The sequence below is a fragment of the Micromys minutus genome, assembly GCF_963924665.1.
Source record: "Micromys minutus genome assembly, chromosome: 24".
NCBI lineage: Eukaryota > Metazoa > Chordata > Mammalia > Rodentia > Muridae > Micromys > Micromys minutus.
This window is the reverse complement of record NC_137959.1, coordinates 49,975,284-50,000,118: the sequence shown is the minus strand read 5'-3', so window position 1 is coordinate 50,000,118 and position 24,835 is coordinate 49,975,284. Positions and strand designations below refer to the sequence as shown.

Genomic DNA, 24,835 nt, shown 5'->3' with positions numbered 1-24,835 from the left:
ATAAGCTGTGTCCAATCCCAAAAACAAAATTTTAATAGGAATTAATATTATAGATGAACAATGGTGGCCATTTCAACTTTCAATTTAACAAATAAATGTTTACTCAACACATTTAAAACAAATCCAGTGCCTATCTTGATAGCTGGCATTAGTAATTCTTTTCAGAAGGGAAGCAGGGAGCTTCTAGTAAATCCTCCATTCTTCTTAGCCCCATACGAGCACAGGTTTCCAAAACCAAGGGTGCCAATGCTTGTAATATTTGGCAAGTAAAACAAAAGATAGCAAATTAAAATGAATTTCCGATGAAGAGGGAGAAAAAGATACTAACTCAAAAACTTAAAAAGAAAATCCTTACAAGATTTAGGCTTTCAGAACACTTACATTAGCAAGTTAATGGGCTTGAGACACCGAGACTTCAAGTGTCTCAAAATGCTCTCAGAATATTGAGGCTTTACTGATCATCCACTAAGTTACTCAAGAGTCATGTGTGTCTACTTGCAAGCTGAAGGATCCTTAGAACCTGGACATCCAAGGGAGTGTAGCAGGGCTCTGCTCTTCCTGCCACACAAGAGGCTCTTCAGTCTGGAATGATTAAACCCTCAAGTGTCCAACTGAAGCTTGAGTTGATTTGAAATCACTTTAGAACTTTATTCCCTAGATACACTTTCAGACAGACAGACAGACACAGCGTCTCCCATAGCCTGGCTTCCTTTAAACTCACTGTGTAGTCAAGACTAATCTTGAGCTTTTGGTTCTTCTGCCTCCACCTCTGCAGTGCTGGGATTATAAGCATATGCCATGATACCTGTTTTATGGAGTTCTGGGGAATGGAGTCTAGGCCTTTGTCCACACTAGACAATACTCTACCAGTCAGACACATCTCCAGCTCTAATATTTTATAAAGTTCTAAGGGAGAGCTAGTTACTAGGCAGAAAATAAAGGGTCACTCAGAAGATTCCCAGGTACCAGGGACTGAGTTGATTTTTCAGGAAGGAGCCTGGGGCAAAGACAAGCAATTCCTCAGCAGGAAAATCTCCTTAGAACACAAGCATGAATCACATGAAGAGGAAATGGTATTTTCTTTCCCAACAGCAATGAAACATACCAGCAACTTCCCCTGTAATTGCATAAAGTTTCCTGCTGGGTTTAAACTCTGTGGCTCCTCTTATTTACCACACTGGGATATTTGAAATTCTGTTTCATTTTTCTTTCTAACATTACTGCCACTGGTTTTGCTAAAGATGGATGACAACCTCACAGAATCTAGGCCTAGACCACTGAGACCAAGAGAGGATGCTATCTAGATCTCTGATAATCATGGCCTCCTTTGAGCTGTGGACTCAGCATTAATGCTGGGCTCATCTGCCCACTAGCTCTTTCTCTCCAAGTGCCTAGGGGAATTCTGCTAATTATGACAATGTCCCCAATCTATTTTCATGTGTATTATTTAATTACATCAAAATACTTATAACCTAATTAAAATATTTTTAGTTTCTAACAGAAGATATTTTGATTGTATATCTTGACATGTAAAATTCTTGTGTCATAATAGAAAATAAAAACAACTCTCTCTCTTTCTCCCTCCCTCCATCCTTCCTTTCCCCCTCTCCCTTCTCTTCTATTCTCCCCTCCTCCATCTCAACAGGAGTGACCGTTCCCTCTTCTCAGCCTGGTGAAAGAGTCTAGCACCTCTTTCTGGTAAGTTTATCACACAGCTCATTGAGTTCATCATCTGTGTTCTTCTTTTAGTTCCATTTAGTAGTTCATAATTTCTCTGGAAAAATATTTATTTTTTGAATAGCTAATAGATTTCTAGTGAAGATTTTATAAACAATAGTAGATTCAAGTAGGAACAAAAATTTCATAAGGTTTAGGCTGATCTAGAACCTACTATTTAGCCAAAATTGGTCTGGAACTGACAGGCATGTGCCCACCATGCCTAACTTCATCATCATTTTAAAGGGCTTCACCCTGTATTGGTAGATTTATGTTCTGCTACTTTTGAGCCTTCAGGTACTGGACTTTATGTAATAAGCATAATTCAATCAGGAGGCTTTGGCTTCCTACTGCTAGAAAGGTGTGTTCAGCAGACTTGGATAAATAGCAAAACTGTGGGAAGTTTGAATGTGCGATCTCAGGAAGAGCTAAGGTACATAGCATGAAACAGGAAATAAAAGATGCAAACAATGTTATCAGAGGACCAGGAAGTGTGAGGGAAGGAAGATGGCTCACAGTTGACTGTGATGTCCAATTGTGTAGCAAAGATTCCACAGTAGGATTCTTCAAGTAGATAGGAAGAGAATGGGGGTGGGGCACAAGGGAAGAGCAGAATTGACCATGAAGAAACTTAAAAGATGAAACAGCAGGCACCAAATAGCCAACTATGTTTCTCACACTATAGCAGACACTGCTGGTCTGAAATACATGGATTCTAACAAACACTAGATTGTTCATAACTGGAAGGCAGTGGTCAGCAGCTGTGGAGAATGAAGAATTTCCAGATCCATCCTGGTCTAGGTGTAGACTTTGCATTGCCTTCACCCACCTTCTATTCCAGGACACAGGAAGGGCACACTTAAGACGAACAGCAGGAATAGTAGAGAAGCCAGCACTGCTTAGGGAAGTTCTCCAGTGCACCCCTCTGTGTTCTGGAGAGCTCCTTTCCTGCATGTTGCTCTTTCCCTACAATATCCAGGCTCACTAGCACTATGATCAGGTAGTATGCTCCCTAAACTCAAGCAGCTTTGCTTCTCTCACTGTCTTCTGAATTTTAGAGAGTCCTTATTTTCTGAGTTTTAGAGAGTCCTTAGTTTTCAGCTGTCATACTTTTGCCTGGAAGATGGATGTGTTTTCAGGTATGAGTTTGGGGGAATTCTGTGATGAAAGGATATGGAGTGGGGGGTAGGCACATGTGCCACTGAACATCAAATGGTTTTCTCAGCTCGTTGAGCACTTCCCACTGTGGGTATGACATAGAGGAACATCTGGAAAGTATCCAGTGGTATGTACACTATCTTCAGAAGTCCATCAGACTTTGGAGTTCTAGTGGCTGCTTCCTGAGTCAGTTTGCACAGCTCAGTGAACACAAGTGACTCATAAGATGGTTTCCAACATTGATATAACATTCTAAGGCTCTAGATTGCCTCTCCATATCTTAATTTTGAACAAAGAGCTATCAGGTAGGAACAAAGAAATCCCTAGCTTTTCCTTTTAGGCATGGGATAGGGAGCACAGTTAGTCCTACTGCTGGGGACCATGGAAGGCAGGGGTCTCCTGACTCCTTACTTGCTCTTTCTGTTCAGGTATCTACAAGAATAAACACTTTATGGCCAAAGGCATTGTCTTCACAATAACAGGAAACACATTCCACAGATAAAGAGAGGCAAGGAAAAGCTCACATTTTACTGAGGCTCACTGGAGGACGAAGCAGCGTTTCTCAGCATTGTATAGTAAATCACACAGTTCACAGCCTTTGAGCCATGAAACGCATACTGCTGCTTGCCATGATTGCGCACAACTGGCCATTGGTAATGTAATGTGGAAAACCTCATTTCCAAAATGAAAATCTGCCTTGCTCAATAAAATACGGCCCCGTGAGTGAGCATTGGCAAGGGAGCATTTATCAGCTTTTAATGCTCCCCTGGCAGGCCAGCACAACAGCCTGAAAAAATAAAGGACAAAGAAAGTCTGATTAAAAACCGGAAAGTCTGCTTGGAAGACATGGCAGATTTTCTTCAGAACATCTCTGATGACTCAAGGCTGTTTAATTCATCAGTTGATACTAAAGCTAAAGAAAATATTTTTAAGTAATTGTCTCATTTCCTTAGATAAAACACATGTTTTCTGACCTAGCCATGCATGTAGACCTCAGCTATTCTAGGCTGAGTGGGGCTGATTCACAGCATCTGACCATTGACTGCTTGAAACTCAGGATCTCTGGCTTTTTATAGATGCGAATAGGAACACAGCTACGTAAGGTTAATGACACAATCTTCTGGTGATTAATAATATAATTCTCTATCTATATTATTTCATCATGATTATTGTCTTATATAGAAAAATGCTGATGACTAAAACTGTTCTCTTTAATAGAAGTCTGCATTGCAGCATCTGTGTTTAGGGTATTTCATTTAATGGCTAAACTTAAATGTGTTACCTCCTTTAAACCACCTATCAAACAAGGAATATTTTATGGACAAATAAACCGAGAAACAAAGTGGCATATTCCCTTGTCCAGAGTCACCCTGTGTGGCTCACGGCACCCCATGTTGTTCCACAAGTTCTGAGGCAATAAAAACATGCTTTTCTCGTGGAAATTTAATATTTTGTGCAGTTATGGGAAATATGAAGCTATCCATGGCTACCTCGTTGATTAGTTTAAACTGTAGACAGGGTTACTAAAATGGTTTACTTTGAATATTATTATGTGGTGGAAAAAAAGAAGCTGACAGTTATGGATTTTTTTTAAAGTTCAAGACAAAGAACCAATGTTCTCTGGTCATCTTAGATGCTTGAATGAATCCTTATGACCATAGTTAAGAGAAAACCAACTTCTGGTTTCAGGTGCATCTGATTCCTAGACACTCTTCCATTCTCATGTTAATCCACAAACCAGTAGTAACCAGTTTAAAAAGAAAATTTTAATTCTGAGGTAGTCTTTGACTAGCAAGCAGCTCCACTTGGTTCTTTGTCAGGGCTCATGAAAAAGAGGCAAAAGGAATAGCAAAATCTCACCCAGTTGCCTACCAGAGATTAACATTGCTCTTCTGACTTTTATCTCTTTGCAGACATTGAGAACAAGGGTGACTTTTTTCTTCAGACCCCAAAACACGCTCGCTCATGTGTGCACATGCATGCAAAAGCACACACACACACACACACACACACACACACACACACACACACATACATACACACACAGAGGTATATACCATACATATAGACATGTGAATCCACACACACATAGATAACACACACACACACACACAGACACACACACACACACACACACACACACACTCACACACATATACACAGAGGCATACACCATACATATAGACATGTGAATTCACACACACATAGATAACACACACATACAGGCATACACCACACATACAGACATATGAATTCATATACATAGACATAGATATCACACACATAGGTATGTAGACACATACACACATAAACACACACACCACATAATAAAGCATGTACCACACACACAGACACATACATAGTCAGACATACCACACATATACACACATATACCACACCACATATATCTGACAGAGAAAAAATATATATACACCACAGAGATATATACACTAATTATTATCTTTCCCCAAGCTATATATACTACACACATAGAGACAAATCATCCACATCTGCCCACACACAGCATATACATATACCACACTACACATCAAGAAACACACCAGATATATACCATACATAACTACACTACACCATACCATACAACACACATACCCTATATACACACATACACACAGAAACACTACATATACCACAGAGGCAAATATATACTACATACATGCATATCACTAAAACATCACAAAGACCCCACTTTCTATTGTGGGCCTTTGTAAAATGCAGGAATCTAGACACGAAGAAGCTGTTATTTACAGAGACAAGGGCAGTCTCACTGTGATTTAACTCCAAGATTAGTACCATACACTGTAGTGATGAATTTTTTTCTCTGCCTCTGGGATACCAGGTATTCCCAGGAAGGAGAGAAGCACTCCCTGAGCTTCTGCTTTTGAGCCAGCAAAACTCTCCTCCATCTTTTGGGAAGCTTTGTATCCACACTAGAAACAAAGAACTTTGAGAAAACATTACACTAACAGTGTACAGCTTTACCCAGATCCCCTCTGCTGTGCAAATGCCACATTGACTCCTCAAACATTAAGGACAGGTCATTGAGTGTGAAGAGCAGCTTGAACCTGTGCAGGGCATCCTACCCTGAAGGGAAGACAGTGGTTGGCAATTATTCATTTACAATGCAAGTAAGTGTTTGGTGTGTCTACATGTTCATTGTAAGTGTTAAAAAAGGGGGGGGGGGTTTACAAGATTTTTGTCCTGCAATAAGAGAGGGAAAAGCCAAGTAAACAAACAAAAAATCTCAATACATAGTATACAGGCTTCACTGAATTGCTCAGCAGATTCTGGGTTTAGGAAAATCAGGGGGTTATAGGTAGGCATGTTGTGGCCAAAGATAGAGACCTAGGATGTGGTTGTGTAGTTTTGACAAGGAATAATGACCTGGCTAAGCAAATCAATTAGCCAATTCTATTTCAAGCTTTAATTTCTTCCTCTCTTCAACAGAAAATACACAGTTACTTCTCATGTTATTATGAGGACTATTTCAGGACATATAATGCACACTATATGAGGCCATTAGATTGTGGGGTATTTTTTCTTAGTAGTTTTGTAGTTGGTGTGTGTGTAAGTTATAATTTCTTCAAAGGAGTGAGTCTTCTACAGTTTCATTCACTATTCCATAACACCCCTAATCCTTAGCAGATGGCATTAGTGTTCCTGTGCTTAAATTCAATGCTGTTCTAAGTCCAGCAGAGTTGGCAATATCTGAAACCCCTTTCTTCCAAACAAAAGACAACTGTGTGATATTGAAGTCAATAAGAACGTGTGTAGGCCACTAATGGTGGAATGTGATTACTCTTATCCTCATATTTTGCACTGTGAATATTATAAATCCCCATAAGCTTTCCGGTCATTTTGAAAAGCTGTTACTTAAGGTTTGAGTGCCACTGAGTCTTCCTGGTTGGGTCTGCCCTGTATGAAGCAGTCCTTGTTGTTCATTTCTCAAATGGCCTCTCATGAACTTAGTGTTTCTTCTCCTGGAAGTTGGCTAAGTGGGCAGCTTTGATGCAATAGCTCTTCCACCATATCTACAGTCTCAAGGACTTGGTCCTGTCTGCCCACATTCCTGTTAAGAAGCAAAGACAAGCCTGGAACCCTAGACTGTGTATGTGTAAGCAGTTAGTCTGGGGCCTGGGACTCCATATTACTTTTCTTGTACTTTGGTAAAAGTAGCATCAACATCTCTGCGCCACTGAAAGTCATAAAGTTCACCTAATTTCCGATCTGTAAGGTGTCACTGTGGGGCTACAAGAAGCAGGCAGACTTCAGGCAGAAGCAGAGCTAAGCCAAATCCAAGGTATATCAAAGGACATAGACACAAAGACAGACAGACAAACAGACAAATGTGTGCATTGGTGGACACACACACACACACACACTCCTTCCTAGTTTCTTGGCAGTTTCAAAAGATTTCACACTAAAACAAGAAAAGATTAAATACAAAGAAAGCATCTTTCTGTTGAAAATGCTGCTGTTCTGGGGCTGGGGCACAGTTTGGTCAGTGAAGTACATGCTGTGTAAGTATAAGGGTATGAATTGACCGTCAAAGCCCACAGAAAGAGCTGTTGCAATGGCACACCCTTATTACCTCAACACACGGAAAGGAGACACAGAAGGAACTCTGTAGTTTACTCGTCAGCCTGTTTAACCTATCTGGTGAGTTCTAGGTTTATAAGACACTGTCTCAAACACAGGTGAGTCGCTCCTAAGGAATGGCACCTGAGGTTACCTTTGTCCTCTACATGTGTGCACACACAAGTGCCTACCTGTCTATACACATATGTACCATCCCTTCCCCCAATATAACATAGTTGTTTTACTCACCCATGAGTCTTTTTGCTACAGTAGGATGATTCCTAAATGACTGACCAGAGATAAACAATTATAGTCTGCATCTGCCTGTTCCACAGTCAATCATGACTTAAATTTTTCCTTTGCCTAAAATCTTGGTTTAAAAAACAAATGGGGGAAGTTTCTGGAAACTAAAGACTTGCAGATGGGAGTAATGGCCTTCATCAGTCATTTGCCCTATAAACTCTGACAGCTTCCTTTCACACGGTTTTCCATGTATTTCTCACTGATGTAGGTGGGCCTCTCTTGGTAATGAGAGTTTCATGTGCTGATGGAGTGGTTGTGAGTTCAGGTGTTGAGAAAACTCCTGCCCTTGGCATAAAACATCCTTTCAGGAGCTGACATGATCACTGAATCTGAGCTTAGAATGAATGTGGCCCAGAGACAAGACAAAAGAGAAGGATCAGGCTGCTTGGTGCCAACTGTCACAAATTGTATGCAGTTTCTGGAGGAAAGAACATCGTTCTATGTTTTATTTGTTTCTTAGCCCGAGACAGGGTTTGGCTAAGTAGCACTGCCTGTCTTCACACTTGAGGCTTCTTCCCCTAGAACCCTAGCATTATTGGCATGGGTCACCACCCTCAGCCCCATCATCTGAGGACAGATTAATGAGGCTGTGACTGCATTTCCCTGCTAGAAACCTTACTAATTCATTGCTATACTGATTCTGTCCCTAAGAGTCTTTTATAAAGGGGATGGTTAAGACTTTTGAAAGCACATTTTCTAAGAATGATTAAGACTCGTGATTAGAACTCATAGTGGCTGAGCTGAACAAAATTCAGGCCATGGCAGGGAAAGAGCATCCACTGGGACCTGCCTGGACGGAACATGCAATGGAGACAAGAAAGGAGGCTTATTCCAGAGATCGACAATTGTCTGCTTCACTCCAAAGAAAGGGCAAGGTGGCAACACAGCACTATGAGAACCACATGCCTCCTTCACAATCCAGACACAATCAACTGCAAATTATTTCCATGTTTCCAGAAAAATCCAGATCGCTACTTTCAAGCATTTGAGCCCAGGGCCACACAATGCAAAAAAATAAATATACCTGGCTGACAACTTGCTAAACCACAGGATACAAGCACAGATTTCATACAGGAGTATTGTGCTATTTGCCCTTTTCCTACCTCAGCTGGGAGTCTCTAATATACCTGAACAGTAGCTGGCATTCATCCATTGAACCTGTTCTGGTGTGTGTGTGTGTGTGTGTGTGTGTGTGTGTGTGTGTGTACTTGCATGTATGTGTGTGCACTTGCATGTGTGTGTGTGTAAGTTTGAGGTTAATATCATGTGTCTTCCTCAATCTCTTTTTCACCTTAGTTTTGAGACATTGTCTCAACCCTCCCCCAGGGACCTTCATTTTCTCTCCTCCCCATCATGGTGATTCTAGATACATGTTGTTACTCTGTCTTTTTCTATAGGTCCTGGGAATCAAACTTAGTTCCCCAGGCTTGTGTGGAAAGCAGTTTTCTGGCTGAGTGGTGGTTGGACACTTCAACCATATACTTAGCAATGATAAGAGGTCACCTGTCTGATGCAGGTAGCCAGGCAGCAATGGATGTAAACACTTAAGAAGTGGAGGAGGCACTTCTTGGCAGAGACACGGAGCCAACCGGAGCCAATGTGCTTTGGAATACTTCAAAGAGCTTCCCAGTTCCCACGGGACCTAGCAGGTTTTCTGATCAGGGGGAATTCAATTACATGGTAGTTATACTCTGAGATGCAAAGTTAGGGGATTATAGCACACCACTTCACATGGTCTTAATTAAAACGCTAGAAATTAAAAAGGAAATGGAATGATGATTCTTAATCTGTATGATTTGTGTTTCATAAAAGACCTTAATTGAGATGAATATAAAATGAGAAACACAAACACCCTAAATCTAGACATTTTGTAGGAAGTGACTTAGAAACCAGATTTTTATGTAAACTATTCTAGAAAGCATGAGTGTTTCCCTCTAAGAGAGCTACTGCATTGTGGAGTTGAGGAGTGCAGCTGAGTTTCCAGGTGGAAGCATGCATTAGTGTCTCATACTCCAGCCACAGAACATCCAGGCAGAAGTCTTGAAAAATGTTCTTCATGAATATTGCACTAAATGAGATTTGTCTACTTAATAGCCAGGTGATCTTAGAGAAAATGTACTAATAAATGCACAAAAAGTATTGTCTGCCTTCTTTTCTATGTCATATGCACATATGTATATGCATATTTTGCATGTGTACAAGTGTATGAGATTTTTAAAAAATAGGTTAGATAACTTCCAAATAAATAATTTCATTATGGTATGGATGCCTTGCAAATGAGTAACAATGCTATTATAAGTGTGTGCAATCATTGAAAACATGCTAAACTATAGAATAATATAATATTTATACTATGAAATATTGGTTGAGATTAGCAACACCTAGTCAGGATTAAAAAATATTTTAAAAATTAAGTTAACATATATGATGGTTAATATTGTCAACTTGACAATAGAATCACCTAGGAGACAAAGCTGAGGATATCTGTGAGGAGGTTTCTAGACTAGGCAGACTGAGGGAGTATGACCAGCCCTCACTGTGGATGGCACCACTCCAACAAATGGGTGATGGACTGTAGGAAATGAGACAGCTGAGCATCAGCACCATCTCTCTGCCTCCTAACCATGGATACGATGTGACAATCGTGTGCCTCATGCCCCTGTTGTCATTCTATCCCCACCATGATGAACTATACCCCAAACTGTAAACCGGAATAAGGCTTCTTCACTCTTTAAGCTTCATACACCAGGTTGTGTCAAAGGGATGTGAAAAGTGACTGATACACCACACAGAGTTATGAGCTCTGCTACAGATCTTTCATTAGAATGGAGTTTCCTGGAAATGTTTAAATAACCACCAAATTTAGCTCACCACATGCATACTTATTTTGTTAAAATTAGGAGCTTAAAAAGTTATCTTTTTTTCTTTTTCCTATAAGTTCCACATGCTTCTTAATATAGCAAAAGGATTCGCCACAATTTCACATTTTCTTTATGATTTCCCCACTTCTTTTCATTATCCTGAGTAGTTCCCAGTAGAAATTTGGTATTTAATTCCCAGAGACTTTCAAACTGAAGGTTCTGCTTAAGTTCTCTCTTCTGTAGCTAGGAGCAGCTGGGCCTGGTCTATCTCTAGTCTGAGGTGGGATTTACCTGCTTTCACAATATGTAAACACTTCAAGTCTAGAAGCCAGAGACAGCCAATGTCCTTGTTCAGGAAGCTGGTGAGCTCAGAAACGAACATGATTTTTGTTTAAGGAGAAACAGAGACTGGATATTGGTCAAACTTTAAAGTGGAAGCAGGCTGTAGAAGTAGGTAAGCCCCAGCCTCAAAGAAACTTCATTCAGGACCGGAGTCACATTAAAGGAAAATGTATGGGTTTTATCTCATCACCCATAGTCTGTATGTCCCTGAAAACTAGCTCAGAAGAATCAAAGAAAACAGACCCACCACAAGCAGAGTTTCAGCATGAACTCCTCAGATGAGCTTTGTGGTCAAAGCAGCCCTAACAATTACTTGATCTAAGGGGGGGGGGCACTTTCTTAATGGAAAAAATATTAGTTGCATGCTGCTTCACGCCATTATCAATAGTGTTTAAAATGAGTTCCAGCTATGCTCCAACACACTTATATTTTCATCTCAGGCAAGCTCAGAGCACTAGCCAATCAAGTACATTTATCTTTAATAGAATCATGGAATCTTAAATGCTTGAAAGGCCCAGAGAAGCTGTCTCATCCAATCACCTACCCCCTGAAGAACAGTATCAATAGCCCTCCCAGGCTTGCTAAAAGAATGAAAGGGCTTGTTTTTTTATCTTTGCTAGAGCCATAAAATGTAGTCAGAAATTTGAAGCATTAAAATTGTAAGGAAAAAATAAAACTTTGCTGGAACAAAGGCTTTGTTCTCCTGACACAAGGCAATTAGAAGAACGTTGTAAATGCATTTTTAACCCCTTGAGGCAGAGAGAAATGTTGAAAAAATTAAAGCACAAGACACATGCACAAGAGCACATGTGATTATTCTTAGTCATAATGTGTGAAATTAGTCTCAAATGCCTACTCTCATCAACTGCTGGAAATATAAAAGCATAATGCATTTTATTACTATTGGGATATACAAAGCATTTTAAAATTTAATGTACTTTTCTCTCTTTATTGGAACCTAGAGTTGAATGAGATGAGATGGTTGAGGGAGGAGAAAAAAAGGGGCAAAGAAAGGAAATAACCCATATATGCATTTATGTTTGTGTGTGCATAAATACAGGAACACGTATTTGGGTGCAGGTGTGTGTTTATGTATACTTACACATGCACATGGATTTTGTACACATATATGTTTGAGTGTGCTGGTACATGGAGGTTGAGTGTACTTGTGTACACTCAAACATTAGTCTCCTTTCAAGCCAAGCAACCCAAATGACTCTTTTGATGTTGACCAAAATTTTCATGATGTGGAGCTTTGAAGTGATGTATTAACCAAGAGATGTTGCATCTCTGTCTGTATCTAAGTCCCGGGTACCAGGTGCAGACCTCTTTCTCATCAGTGGAGAAGGTGTCTGTGGATATGCTAGAAGTTTCAAACTAGGGGTTCTTCTTAGTTTTAAAGAAAATATTTGGTTTTGCTCTGGGGTTTTCAAACTACAATATGAAAGTTATTTAAAGCTTAAGAATGGGTGTGCTACATTACACACAGCATAAATGTAGCTGTTGTTCCTAAATACTGACATTAACACACGCTGTAAAAGGTACAATTATTACCACTGGGACAGAAATCAACAAACCTCACCAAAGGAATTTCCTAAAACTGCTATCATAAAATCTGTGCACATTATGGATTTCATTAACATTTTACTCCCAGAGGATTCCCAATTGTATAATAACAGAAGTTCTTTAAATTTTCAGTACTGCAGACAGGAACAGTTTTTTTTTCCACCCAAAACAGATGTGAAACCATCAGCAATCCCTTCTCATTGGTCCACAGATTTGGTGCTGGCTGGTAACTAGGAACACTTAATAGGCTGTCACTTAGGTAACAGATATAAAGATGTAGTATTATTTCTCATGAAAAGATAAATTAATAAATAATAGACAGGTGTCGTAACCTCTGTTCCCCACTCTGGAATATGTTGGAAGTTAAAAGACAACAATAAACTTTTGATTGACATGCTTCAGGATATTTAAAATGTATCTGTGTGTAACATTTCACATGTGCAGGAGAGCTAATTTCATTCTCATTTTGCTAAGATCTTGTTATGACTGACAATTTCATCCTGTGTTTGTTTTCCCCAGACTCATTCTTATCTCTGAATTTTGAGTGTGATTGCATAGTGGTTTAGAAGAACAACTGTATTTATTTAGTTAAAAACACTTCATTAAAAAAAATCTAAAAATAGAGAAACAAGATAAACAACAAGGGAAATAGTGATGTGATTTTTTTTTTCCTGAAAAGGGTAAACAAATATATCTATATGTTTGGAAAACAAAAGAACCAGACTCCAGTTTAAAGAGTATCAAGCATCCAGTAACTTCACACACACATATGCACACACACACTCAAACCCCAGTAGCAAATCTCTTGCCATTCAGAAGCCCAATCTATATTATGATTTAATACTCGAGTACAGGATACTGTGATCAGCCTCTTGATGGTTATATTTTTAGTGTTGGGCATGAAAAAAGTGAATATCTACACAAATGGCATTTTTTTCATCAGAACTATGGTATGGGAAGGTATACCTCAGGAGCACTGCTCATCAGCCTGCAAGTCACAGAGAAGTCCCTATGCCTGTAACCTACCTACCCTACCCAGTGTCAGTTCTGCCCACACTAAGAAAGTTTTTTACATATCATCCAGTCCTGTGTCAAAGCTGTAGCTTCTGCAGTGATGATTCTTGTTAATAGACATCATCTTCCAATCAGTAAGCAAGCAGGGGCCATCTGGGACTCAATGAGCTATTGTTTCTCAGGACATGACTTTCAGATGGATACACACTCTACTTAGCTTACTAAGTGCTGAGTAGTAACAAGGGTGTCAACATTTCTGATTTGCTGCATGGTCTTGCAAATCTCTGGACTTTTGGGCCTGGGCGAACAAAAGAAAATGATGCTAAAGGCAACTTTTGGTCCTACACTTTGAGTTAAGGTGTGAGGTGTCCTAGGAAGGAGAAACAATCTCTTCTAGGATGTAATTGGGAATAGTGAATGTGGGTTCAAATAAAGATGCTGTCATTACAATAATGAGAAGGCAGAACTGCTCATTCCCTTTCAGTGCAGCTCTAAATGAACAACAACGGGGCCTTTCAACATTATTTGCAAACATTATTCATGCTCTCTAGGGAACATTGACATGAAATACCCATTAGCAAAATCATTTGTCTGATTTCTAAAACAGAATTAAGCGGTCAACTTAACCAAAATTATTTAAGCCATCTTGGTAACTTCTACGGGACAAAACAGTCAGTTAAAATATTGAAACAATTATGTTACACGATTTTCTGTTTACCCACAATCATATCCATCCCTGAATTCCCTGAAACTCTGAATTTAATGCATCACTATTTATGACCTTCAAATGACCTATAATATTAAAGATCAAAGATTGAGAGGCAATTTTAGGAAATGTGGCTCAGGGGACAGGAGATTCTACAACAATGAACTCCTGGGTTTTCCCATGAACACAGCCTAAGTATTAGACCTGTACAAAACATGGGTCTGTATGGGAAAGCAGAAATTGGTGTAGGCTCATAGTAAAAGAATTTGTCAGGACGCACCTGGTAAATATTTTAAAGAAAATTTTATATACCTTCCAGGTAAACATTTCAAGTACTAATATTAATTGTAATACACACACACAGAGAGAGAGAGAGAAAGAGAGAGAGAGAGAGAGAGAGAGAGAGAGAGAGAGAGAGAGAGAGAGAGAGAACTGAACACCTGTACTTTCCTAATTTGGCTAAGACTATATTTTACAGGCATCATTCTATGTTTGGGAAACCTAGTGAGCTATTTCTGTCAGTTCTCTAGTTACAGATTTACAAAGTATCATTTTATTGTAATTTCAGCAATTTGCTAATGATCTGAATGAGTTAATGCACCCCCTAGAGTGTCTGGTTTATAAACACAGAATGTTTACAGTCAGAATAACCCTGCTGTATACACATTCTGGATTAGTCAATTTGGCAGATGGAAGAGATCATGAAGAAAGCATTACAGATTGCAAACCCAAAAGATGCTGGCAATTTCCCGAAAACTCGAAAATTATTCCAAAGGAGGTGCCTGTTCCATACCTGAGAACAAGGGATCAGTCCAGAAAGTACAAAGGGAAAGAAAACACTGTCTAAAATGTCTTAACACAAATAACTGTCTACATCTTTATGATAAATCATGTCAGTTTCTATCGTTTCAATTTGGGGATACCCTGAAGGTTGTAAGCAAGGGCTTTCAGTCAAACACTTCAAACTTAATAAGCAAGTACTTATTCTCTACCTAAAAGATGATTAAAACAGATAGTAGTGTTGATTGCCGGGTGAAACCTTTATTTCATTTGGTCCTTGAAAGAAGTCTAAGTCCAATTGATTTTGTATTTTGTCTTCTCTTAAAGACAATTCAATGCTGTGTGTATATGGTGTGTGTGTGTGTGTGTGTGTGTGTGTGTGTGTGTGTGTGTGTGTGTGTAGAGGTCAGAGATGAAGAATGGGTCTGTCTACCTTGTTTTTTTGAGACAGGATCTCTCACTTGCCCGGAGTTCTCCAAATAGGCCAGCCTGAGAGAACAGCTAACTCCAGGGATCCTCCTGTTTTCTCCTTACCAGTGCTGGGATTATAGTCAACTTCTATTATAGAAGGCTTTTCTTACATAGGTTCAGGGTGGAACTTGGGACCTAACTCTTGCACAGCTATCTGCCCAGTCCTTGTCCCATGCTTCAAGTTCTCTCAGATTCCAATAATAGCAAGTTATAACTGACTACTGTTTTCCTAGAGGTCCATTCAGGTGTGAATTATCTACACCAGCTCTAACTTACCAAACAAACAGAATGTGGCTTTGAAGCCAACTGCTTTCTGCTCCTTCGAAGTACTCAGAGCCATAGATAAGCTGTTTCAATTTTTTTTTCCACAGAAGACAATGCCCTCCCATCTGGAGAAGAATGAAGTTTCAGCCTGAGTTGGTTTATCAAATAACTCTATTTTTAAAGTCACTGGGGGGTGGTGGTAATCAATTATTCCCTGGTGCCATTTTTATTTATCTGGGATCAACAGAGTTCATCTCCCACCCAGCCTTGTGTCTCTTGCTGTAACGTTTATTTTTATTTTTTTTTTTTATCTCCTGGCATTTTAATCAGGGAAAGTCACAGTTGTTTTGAGGAAAATGCTCCCAAGAGCTTTAATTAAAGCTGGGAGGATAAATCTGTTTACAGTGTGGTGAACACCATCATTAATAAAACATTGAAATAATTAACAAATTAAATTCTGCCTTGTGTGTGAATGGCTACAGTTGGGTTCTATGAAACCATGTTTCTTGAACACATACAACATGATATGGACTTTGTGCAGAAGAAAAGAAAGCAAGCCTTTGTTTCTTTGAGATTCTCAGTGCTGTGGCTGGTGGTACATTAGTGACTGAAGGCCACGTCACTGCTTTGTAGGGAAAGGACCTCATTTCCATGAGGCTCTGTTGATGTATACAAAAATAAGGATTTTTGTTTTTTCCCATGGAGACAATGAAAGAAAGATTATGTTCAATAAGATAAGCACCCTAGGATTGTAAACTGATACAACCACTCTGGAAATCAGTCTGGTGTTTCCTCAGAAAAAATGGACATAGTACTACCTGAAGACCCAGTTATTCCACTTCCGGGCATTTACCCCAGAGACGCTCCAACATACAACAAAGAAACATGCACCACAATGTTCATTGCAGCTCTATTTATAATAGCCAGAAGCTGGAAAGAACCCAGATGTCCTTCAGTAGATGAATGAATACAAAATTGTGGTACATTTACACAATGGAGTACTACTCAGCTATAAGAAACAATGGCTTAATGAAATTCTTAAGAAAATGGACACATCTAGAGAATATCATCCTGAATGAGATAACCCAGTCACAAAAGAACGGACATAATATGCAGTCACTGATAATGGGATACTAGTCCAGAGAAAGCTCTGAACACCCCAGAAACAATTCACAGACTGTATGAAGTTCAAGAGAAAAAAAAGAATATATTTTAATTAAAATAGAACTGTATCACATCCCCCTTTCCTTCCTACAGCCCCTCTCAGTTTCTCTCCTATCCCCTCAAATTAATAAACTCTTGTCCTACATTATTGTTACATATATACATATGTGTATGTATTTGTACCCACAAATACTTAATTACAACCTTACAAAAATGTATTTGTATACTTTTATGCAAAAATGCTTAAAAATTTGTACATTTATCTTTGTTTTTTAAAATAAAGTTTGAAAACAAAAGAAAAAAAAAAGAAAACCATTTTTATTAATTAAATTTGTTCTTTGACAATTCAAAAAAAAAAAAAAAGATAAGCACCCTGGAATACAGACCACAGGATGGAGTATTATGGGGAAAATGTGAGCAAATCTTAGAATGTGCTCAACTGTGTTCACTGACAAGAGGTTTCTGTGAAGTGGCCTTGAGCAGGGTGTGGCCATCGGAGAACCTTCCAGTCAGGACTTCCCTTTATGTTCAGTCCTACCAGGCGGTTCCTTGTCTTGTTTTGAAGCTGCCTGCAGACAACGGTTCTCAAAGGAAGCACCAGTGTGGACAATCATACCCATGGCTAACGATGTATTGTTTTTTTTTTTTTTTTTTCAATGTTACTTGGTAATTTCCTAGAGAAAACAATGGGAACTGAAGGCTGTTCCTGTCTTTATGGAAAGCCAGTTTCCAATGTTGCTTTATTAACTTAACACATGCAAGTATTTGTTCTAGTTGTTGCTACAGCAACGTGTTTTGTGGGGGCATATTTCATGCAAAATGGGATAAAGCTGAAAATCAAGACAAATGTCATCTGCATAATCATGTGCATAAAAATAGAAGTGTACGTGTGCACCACCATACGTGCTATGCTGCGTGATTAGCATCGCCTGCCTCGGCCCTTCATCTGAATTATGCTGTACTTGTTGGTTAATTTATAAAACATCTATCTGATGAAAACAACCTGCCAACCACTTCCAAGAAGCTTCAGAAAAGCTGGAAGCACATAAAATTATTCATAATTAGGTGATGGGTGGATGATAACTGCTCCTGCTGTGAACACAGACATAAGTGTGTAAGTGAGCTCCGAGGACCAAGGGGAAAGGAGGACCATTTTAAGTCAATATGAATGAGAAGCTCAGTTTTCTTGATAGTCACCTTTCATAGTCACTGAGGGTAAAGTCCCTACACATGGCCAACAAAAGCATCTTCTTTGAGAGGGAAGGAGGGGAGGATGGAGTCTGGTGCTTATGAGAGTGACCTGGGGTATGAAGCAGAATGAATGACAAACTCACTTTACACTGGGTGATTGATGTTAAGAAGCAGATGGCTCTGGGAGCCCAGCATACTTTGCTTCCAAGTCCAAGGTTCCACCTATGGTCCTGACTACTTGCTGACTTTCCTCAGCCTCTGCTTTTAAAATGAAGGAGTTTCTGTTTTATCCAGAGTTAGGGGATTGGATCAAATCTGTGCCCTGTTAGAACTGGGGATGTAGCTAATTAAAATGGTGCTTGCCTAGCATTTAGGAAGCCTTGAGTTATATTTTCAGCACCACTTAAAGCCAGTTATTTTGATCCATATATGTAATTTCAGCACTGAGGATGGGGAGACAAGGGGTTCAGAAGTTCAAGGTCATCCTCAGGTATATAGGGAGTTGAAGAGCATCTTGGTCTATGTGAGAATCTACCTCAAAAAGAAAAGTGTCCAAAAGCTATTAAATGGCCAGGACACCTCAGAGGCAGAGAATGGGAAGGAGCTTATGAGATATGCCACCCTCATTAGAGCATTCACTGAATATAGTTTGCCCTTGTCCATATGCAGAGGTAGGTTAAATATGGCTGGGTGACAAAGCATTGACAATGGGGCATGAACTGCTTGTACAGAAATTTCAACAGCTTGGGTACTTGTCCTGAGTGCCCTTCCTCTTCTGCCTTCCTGATAGATATTTCAGATAATATCTACCCCTTGCTCAGCCTGGTATATAAAGGCCTGACCCCCTGCCTCCATGCAGTCCAGTGGTAGAGGAATGTAAAGAGAAATAAACCTGGGGGTGGTGATTACCATGCTTCTCCTAAACATACTATCCCATGAGAAAAAGATTTTGATTGCATTCTTCTGCAGCTAACTCAGATTGCACCTAGTGAAAATGCTATAAGATCCCATCCCATTGACAAGTGCTTTGGAAATGCCCATTTTGTCTCTGTATGTCTGCCAATGAAGAACTGATTCATGCAGAAGAATTGCAACTATGGCAGTTTCAGAACCCTTGCAGGACCACAGGGTCCCCATTATTGAGTAAAGTCTGTGTTGCCCAAAATAGAAGTGCATTAACATGCAGACATGCTTAGCACTGCAAAAATGCAAGCTTCTCCCAGAGCTGTGTCTGTCACTCACAAGGAGCTGCTTTGGGTTTAGAGACATTGAAAGACAAGCTACCATGAGCAAATTAACTTCACCTCTGCCTTCATCTAGAGCAGGCTTCAGCAATCCCAAATGAGACCTCATCTCTTCCCATCCTCTCCACATGGCTCAGTGTTATCATTCAGAGGTTAGCATGAGTTCAGTCTCTTGTAATGGGCTCTTTCACTTTAACTATATGTTAAACTAATATTGACCTTTGCAAAGCAAAACAGAGTCCTGTATTTGTGCTCAAATAACTGAAACTTCAACTGGCATGAAGAGAGAAGATAAACCATCTCAGCTTTCTTCTTACATAGAGACTTTCTCTGGGAGTTAGTCACTTTTATATATCAGGCAATAAATGAAAGACAGGCTCTGCCTAGTCTTAGGCCAATTGATTGCCATATGAGCAGAATCTTCACATCCACAGGCTTCATTAAATAATGGTGCAGACTTCATGAAGCCAAGCACAGGGCCTTGGGAATTGCTGTGAAGGATTTTCTAGATTAAATTTATTGAGGTGAGAAGACATATTCTAAAAGTAGACAGCATGGTCTGAGGTCCTAAACTGCATTAAAAAAGAAAAAGTGAGCTGAGTACCAGCATTAATCTTTCTCTGCTTCCTGATACAATGTGACTAGCTGCCTCTTGCACAAGCTGCCACATCTTCTCTTCCATGACATATCACCTGAGTCAAAATAAACCCTTTCTCCCTTTAGTTGCTTTTGTAGGATATTTTGTTGCAACAAGGAGACAAACAATCAATAGAGGTGGAGACATCCGTAGCTACGATTGCACAAGGGTGGGTATTCAGAATGATACCAGGGATGACTCCTGGAAAATGGTGAGAATAGAAGATTTCAGGAATAAGAACCATTGTCTGTTTGTGGCTATAGTAAGGAAGGATCTAGGAGTCTAGTAAAAGCAGTGGCAACAGAATCATTAATGAAAATGTGCATATGTGGATTTCATACTAGTCCATAAATACAAGTTATCAGATGCCCCCAACTAGCTATACAGAGTCATGTGTATTTTGCATCTAATTCCAATAGAAGTAGGGTATCTATTCAAACTCCGGAAAAAGCAGTAAACAGGACTTGAGAAGAAAAGAATGTTTTCTGTGGGCCACCTGAGCCAGATCTGCTTCTTTTTATGTGGAGTGTGAACATTTTGCATAGGCTGAATTTAGGACCCTTTCCCCTACTCCCATGTGATTATTTGGCAAGCACCCATTTTTATTGGGCAGCCTTTCCAGGTGCCTCATATGTCTCAGTTGGCTCAGCCCTGTGCCACCTACCTGGATCCATTCCTTGTAGGAATCCTCTCCGGGAGTCCACCCATTTTCGGGGTAGTTCAGGCGGGAGCGCTCTACTGACCAGTTGGTACCATACTGTGAAGATGCAGTGATCTGGTCAGAATGGATCTCTCCAGATTCCATGCCCAGAGCCTCCATACACTTGAAATCTGCAGACAAAATATGGAAGGCTGAAAACACATCTTAAATTCAATGTGGGAAACTAAAGTTTACTTTTGGCCTGGGGAGATGGTTAAGGAAATGTAAGTATCTGCATTTCATCCTCTCAGCACCAAAGTAAAAGGCAGCTGGCCCTGTAATCTCAGCACTGGGAGCCAGATCCCTGGGGCTTGCTGGCTAACCATTCTAACCAGTCCATATGGTCCAGATTCACCAAGAGATTCTGTCTCAAAACACAAGATAGACAGTGATTGAGAAAGAAATACAGCTTTATGTAAACCTCAGCCCCATTCCCCCCCCCCCCCCACATATAGAGAGGGAGAGAGAGAGGGAGAGAGAGAGGGAGAGAGAGGGGGGAGGAGAGAGAGAGAGAGAGAGAGAGAGAGAGGGAGGAAGGGAAGGAGGGAGGGAGGGAGGGAGGGAGGGAGGGAGAGAGAGAGAGAGAGAGAGAGAGAGAGAGAGAGAGAGAGAGAGAGAGAGAGCTTGCAGGGTTCATTAACTAAGTCTGACAAAAAATGGCAACGTGGGATTACTGGAACATGGCATCTGTAATTACGTTTTCCTGAATTGGGATATTTAAAAACAAGATTATGAATGTCAGCACAGTTATTATTAACTTTCCCACGTGGGCTATATTGAAGTGGAGGGATGTGGTATGACAGATAGAATGCTGTACAGTGTGGTCTCCCTACATAAGCCTCATGCTAACACTTTGTAATCTGATGAGGTGGGGCATACCACCTGTAATTTCTGCACACTGGGAATGGAGACAGAAGGACCAGGAGTCTATGAGGGTGACCCTAGCTGAGACTCCCAGTAGCAGGAGATATGGAGACTGATGTGGCCACTTCCTGTAGCCAGGTAAGACTTCCATTAGAGGGAGAGGAATATTAACTCACCCACCGAAACTTTAACCCAAAATTTGTCCTGCCTACAAGATGTATAGGGATAAAGATGGAGCAGAGATTAAAGAATGACCAACCAATAAATGGCCCAACTTAGGACCTATTCCATGGGAGACAGCCAACCCCTAACACTATAAATGATACTCTGTTATGCTTGCAAAGAGAAACCTAGCATAACAGTCTTCCGAGAGACTTATATTCAGCAGCAGAGAGAAACAGATGCATACAACAACAGCCAAACATCAGGAAGAACTCTGGGAGTCTTGTCGGGATGAGATTGAGGGAACTGGAGGGGTTAAAGATACAAAAAGAAGATCTACAGAGTCAACTAACATGGGAGCATGGGAGCTCACAGAGACTGAACCACCAACCAAAGAACATGCATGGGCTGGACCTAGGCCCCTACACATTTGTAGCAGATGTGCAGCTTAGTCTTCACGTGGGTCTCATAACAATTGGGCAGGGAGGCTATCTCTGACTCTTTTGCCTGCCATTGGCTCCCCTTCCCCTAGCTAGACTGCCTGGAGGGTTAACACCCAAGGGGGGAGGGGACTTCCATTTCTGTGAGGGGAAGGGAAGGGAGTAATGAGGGAGGAATTTGTGAGGGTGGGCCTGGGAGGAGGACAGGGGTCTGAGATTGGGTTCTAAAGTGAACAAATAAATTAATAAAAAGAAACATAAAATAATAATGACCAAAAATGTAAAAATAAAGAATCCTGCTTTTACACATTCTACTCTTACTTTAGAAGAAAACAGTAGTGAGTCCCCTGGGGTCTCTGGTAGTCAACTGCCCTTGTGTGTGACTGCTCTGTATGCCAACCACCACTGGCTGGTTCTGCCAGAAACCATCCTGTGGCTCCTGACACCTGTGCCTTTGAGGTGTCAGAGAGGCCTCCAGGTTATCCCTCATTGTTTCCATACAGTGCAGTCATTTTCCACTTCCCTAACTGCAGAGGCATACACATAATTTTATGGAGGAAATACACTGAATGATTTTTTTTCCAATTCACACACACACACACACACACACACACACACACACACACACACACACACACACACAATTTTTTCTTTTAGAGAGAGAGAAAAAAAATCAAACACTGGGCACCACACAGCACATTTCTTTAGTGTTTTGAGTGGCCTCAGGTGTGTGGAAAATAATGGGCAGTGTTTACAACAGGGCTTTGTGGAATGAACAAATACTGACCTTCGGAGATATTGCTCTGCAGAACACTGTAGTTGGCTGAGAAACCTTCCTTTGCTATTGCACTGTCGGTGTAGAAGACCATGGATAGAATGCCCGAAGAGGAGCGGATCCGGCCGGGAGTTTTCTGCCCACAGTGACGCCCAATGTGAGGGCCAACTAGAAAAGTGGAAGCACAGAGAATGTCAGGTTTCCTCTACAGCAGATGCAAAAGTAACCACTCAGAAGGACAAATCTCCACAGAACACAGGGATTGCTGTCACCTGTGTCCCTTGGTTAACTGGAGGCTAGTGAATACACTGGATGAATCTGTACAGAGGATCTGGGAAGATGCTCAGAGGGGCATTCGTAAGACAATTGTATTCTCCAGTCTGCATTAATGTTCTCAGGAATGGAACAGGCTGCAGAGATACCAGTGTTACAAAGACCAGAGTTTAAATCCCCAGAATCTACATACAGAGCAAGCATAGGAGCTCATGGTAATCCCAGAGCACAGTAGGTAGAGGAAGAGTTCCCCAAAACAAGTTGGTGAGTGAACTCTGTATTCCATAACAGATTCTCCCTCAGAAAATAAAGTGGTGAGCAATATCGTAAGACACCCAAATGGAAGCTTCTGGCATCCACATGACCTGCACATACATGTGCCTGTACACACATGTGCTCTCACATCACATATATGAGTTTATACATTATACTTATACAACACACTGTATGTATGTGTGTGTATGTGCATACACACACACATAAAACCAAAGTAAATCAAAAGCAAAACATGACTCCTGAGGAATTATAACTGAGATTGTCCTCTGGCCTCCACACAAGTATGGTATCATGTGCACACACAAGTAAGATAACAGGTGCACACACATAGAGCTTGTTTCAGTTGAAAAGAATGCAATTCAAGCCATCTGGTGGTGCTCACCTTCAGACTAAACTGAAAAGTAACCAGAAAAGATTCCAGTTAGGCAAGGTCCAGGTATCTCACTTTTTCTTTACCCAGAGGAGAGCCTGAAGACACTTATTGTCCCAAGAAGCATCCAGGGCCACACAAGCCTAATTTCCTTCTTCTTTCCACTATGTAGCCTTGGATTCTAAACCACTCATATTACACTTTTACACAGAATACTCATCAGGGCTGTGTGCAACAACTAAGACAATTCTAACTATTCAAGACTTAGAGACTGTAAACAGGATGTTTTATATTTGATAATAAGTCACACTGAAAATGAATGGAAAATGTGTTTTTATGATTTCTGACTGTTTTTTAACTCTTCTAAGCCCAAGAATGGGAATTGTACTACATTGTGTTTAATGGCCAAGAAATGGCCCACAGTAACTATTTTTACCCAGCAGGAGATATGTTTGCCTTAGGGCATGAATTCCCCACCCCCTTCCCCAAACACTGACTAATTTGTGTTAAAGTCAAATTGTGATTTGGCTTTGTGTAGTTGGGCCTTTACTGAAATGTTTTATCTCAGTCTTGGCAATGAGTCACTTACTGCAGAAGCCCCCAGCAGCTGAGGGACCTCTCCACTGATCTGTTCAGATCAGCAAAACAAAAAAAGTAGCTATCTTCTCTCTAGTATTTTTTTTTTAAATCTCACATATGGTAAAAACATACCAGATGGCTTGAATTTTAAAGGACAGTCTGGTGTAGATCATTTTCCCTTCTCAGAAAACCATTGTTCTATGGACTTGGGCTACTAATCACTGCTCCATTTAAGGATCCCAGGAGCTGGACTTTTTCCTGTTCCCTAGGGTGTATAGGAGTAGGTCTTCAAAAGGGCCATGGGTTTTCAAGGGCCATGCACACAACCTGTGCAGAAGACAGCAGATGAGAATAAAATGACTTACTTGTAAGTATCATTT

At 40.4% G+C, this 24,835-nt stretch overlaps 1 protein-coding gene across 2 annotated transcripts in view; it reads right to left on the bottom strand.

The window, feature by feature from the left end:
* Window positions 1–24,835, bottom strand: part of NRP1 (neuropilin 1) — a 144,882-nt gene that overhangs the window by 50,343 nt on the left and 69,704 nt on the right. For both annotated transcript variants that reach the window (XM_080937264.1, XM_080937265.1), the window contains exons 5-6: window positions 22,970–23,125; window positions 20,681–20,847 (exon numbers count right to left, since the gene is read on the bottom strand). In XM_080937264.1, coding sequence (XP_080793390.1) covers window positions 20,681–20,847; window positions 22,970–23,125 — 323 coding nt within the window. The remainder of the gene's footprint in view (window positions 1–20,680; window positions 20,848–22,969; window positions 23,126–24,835) is intronic.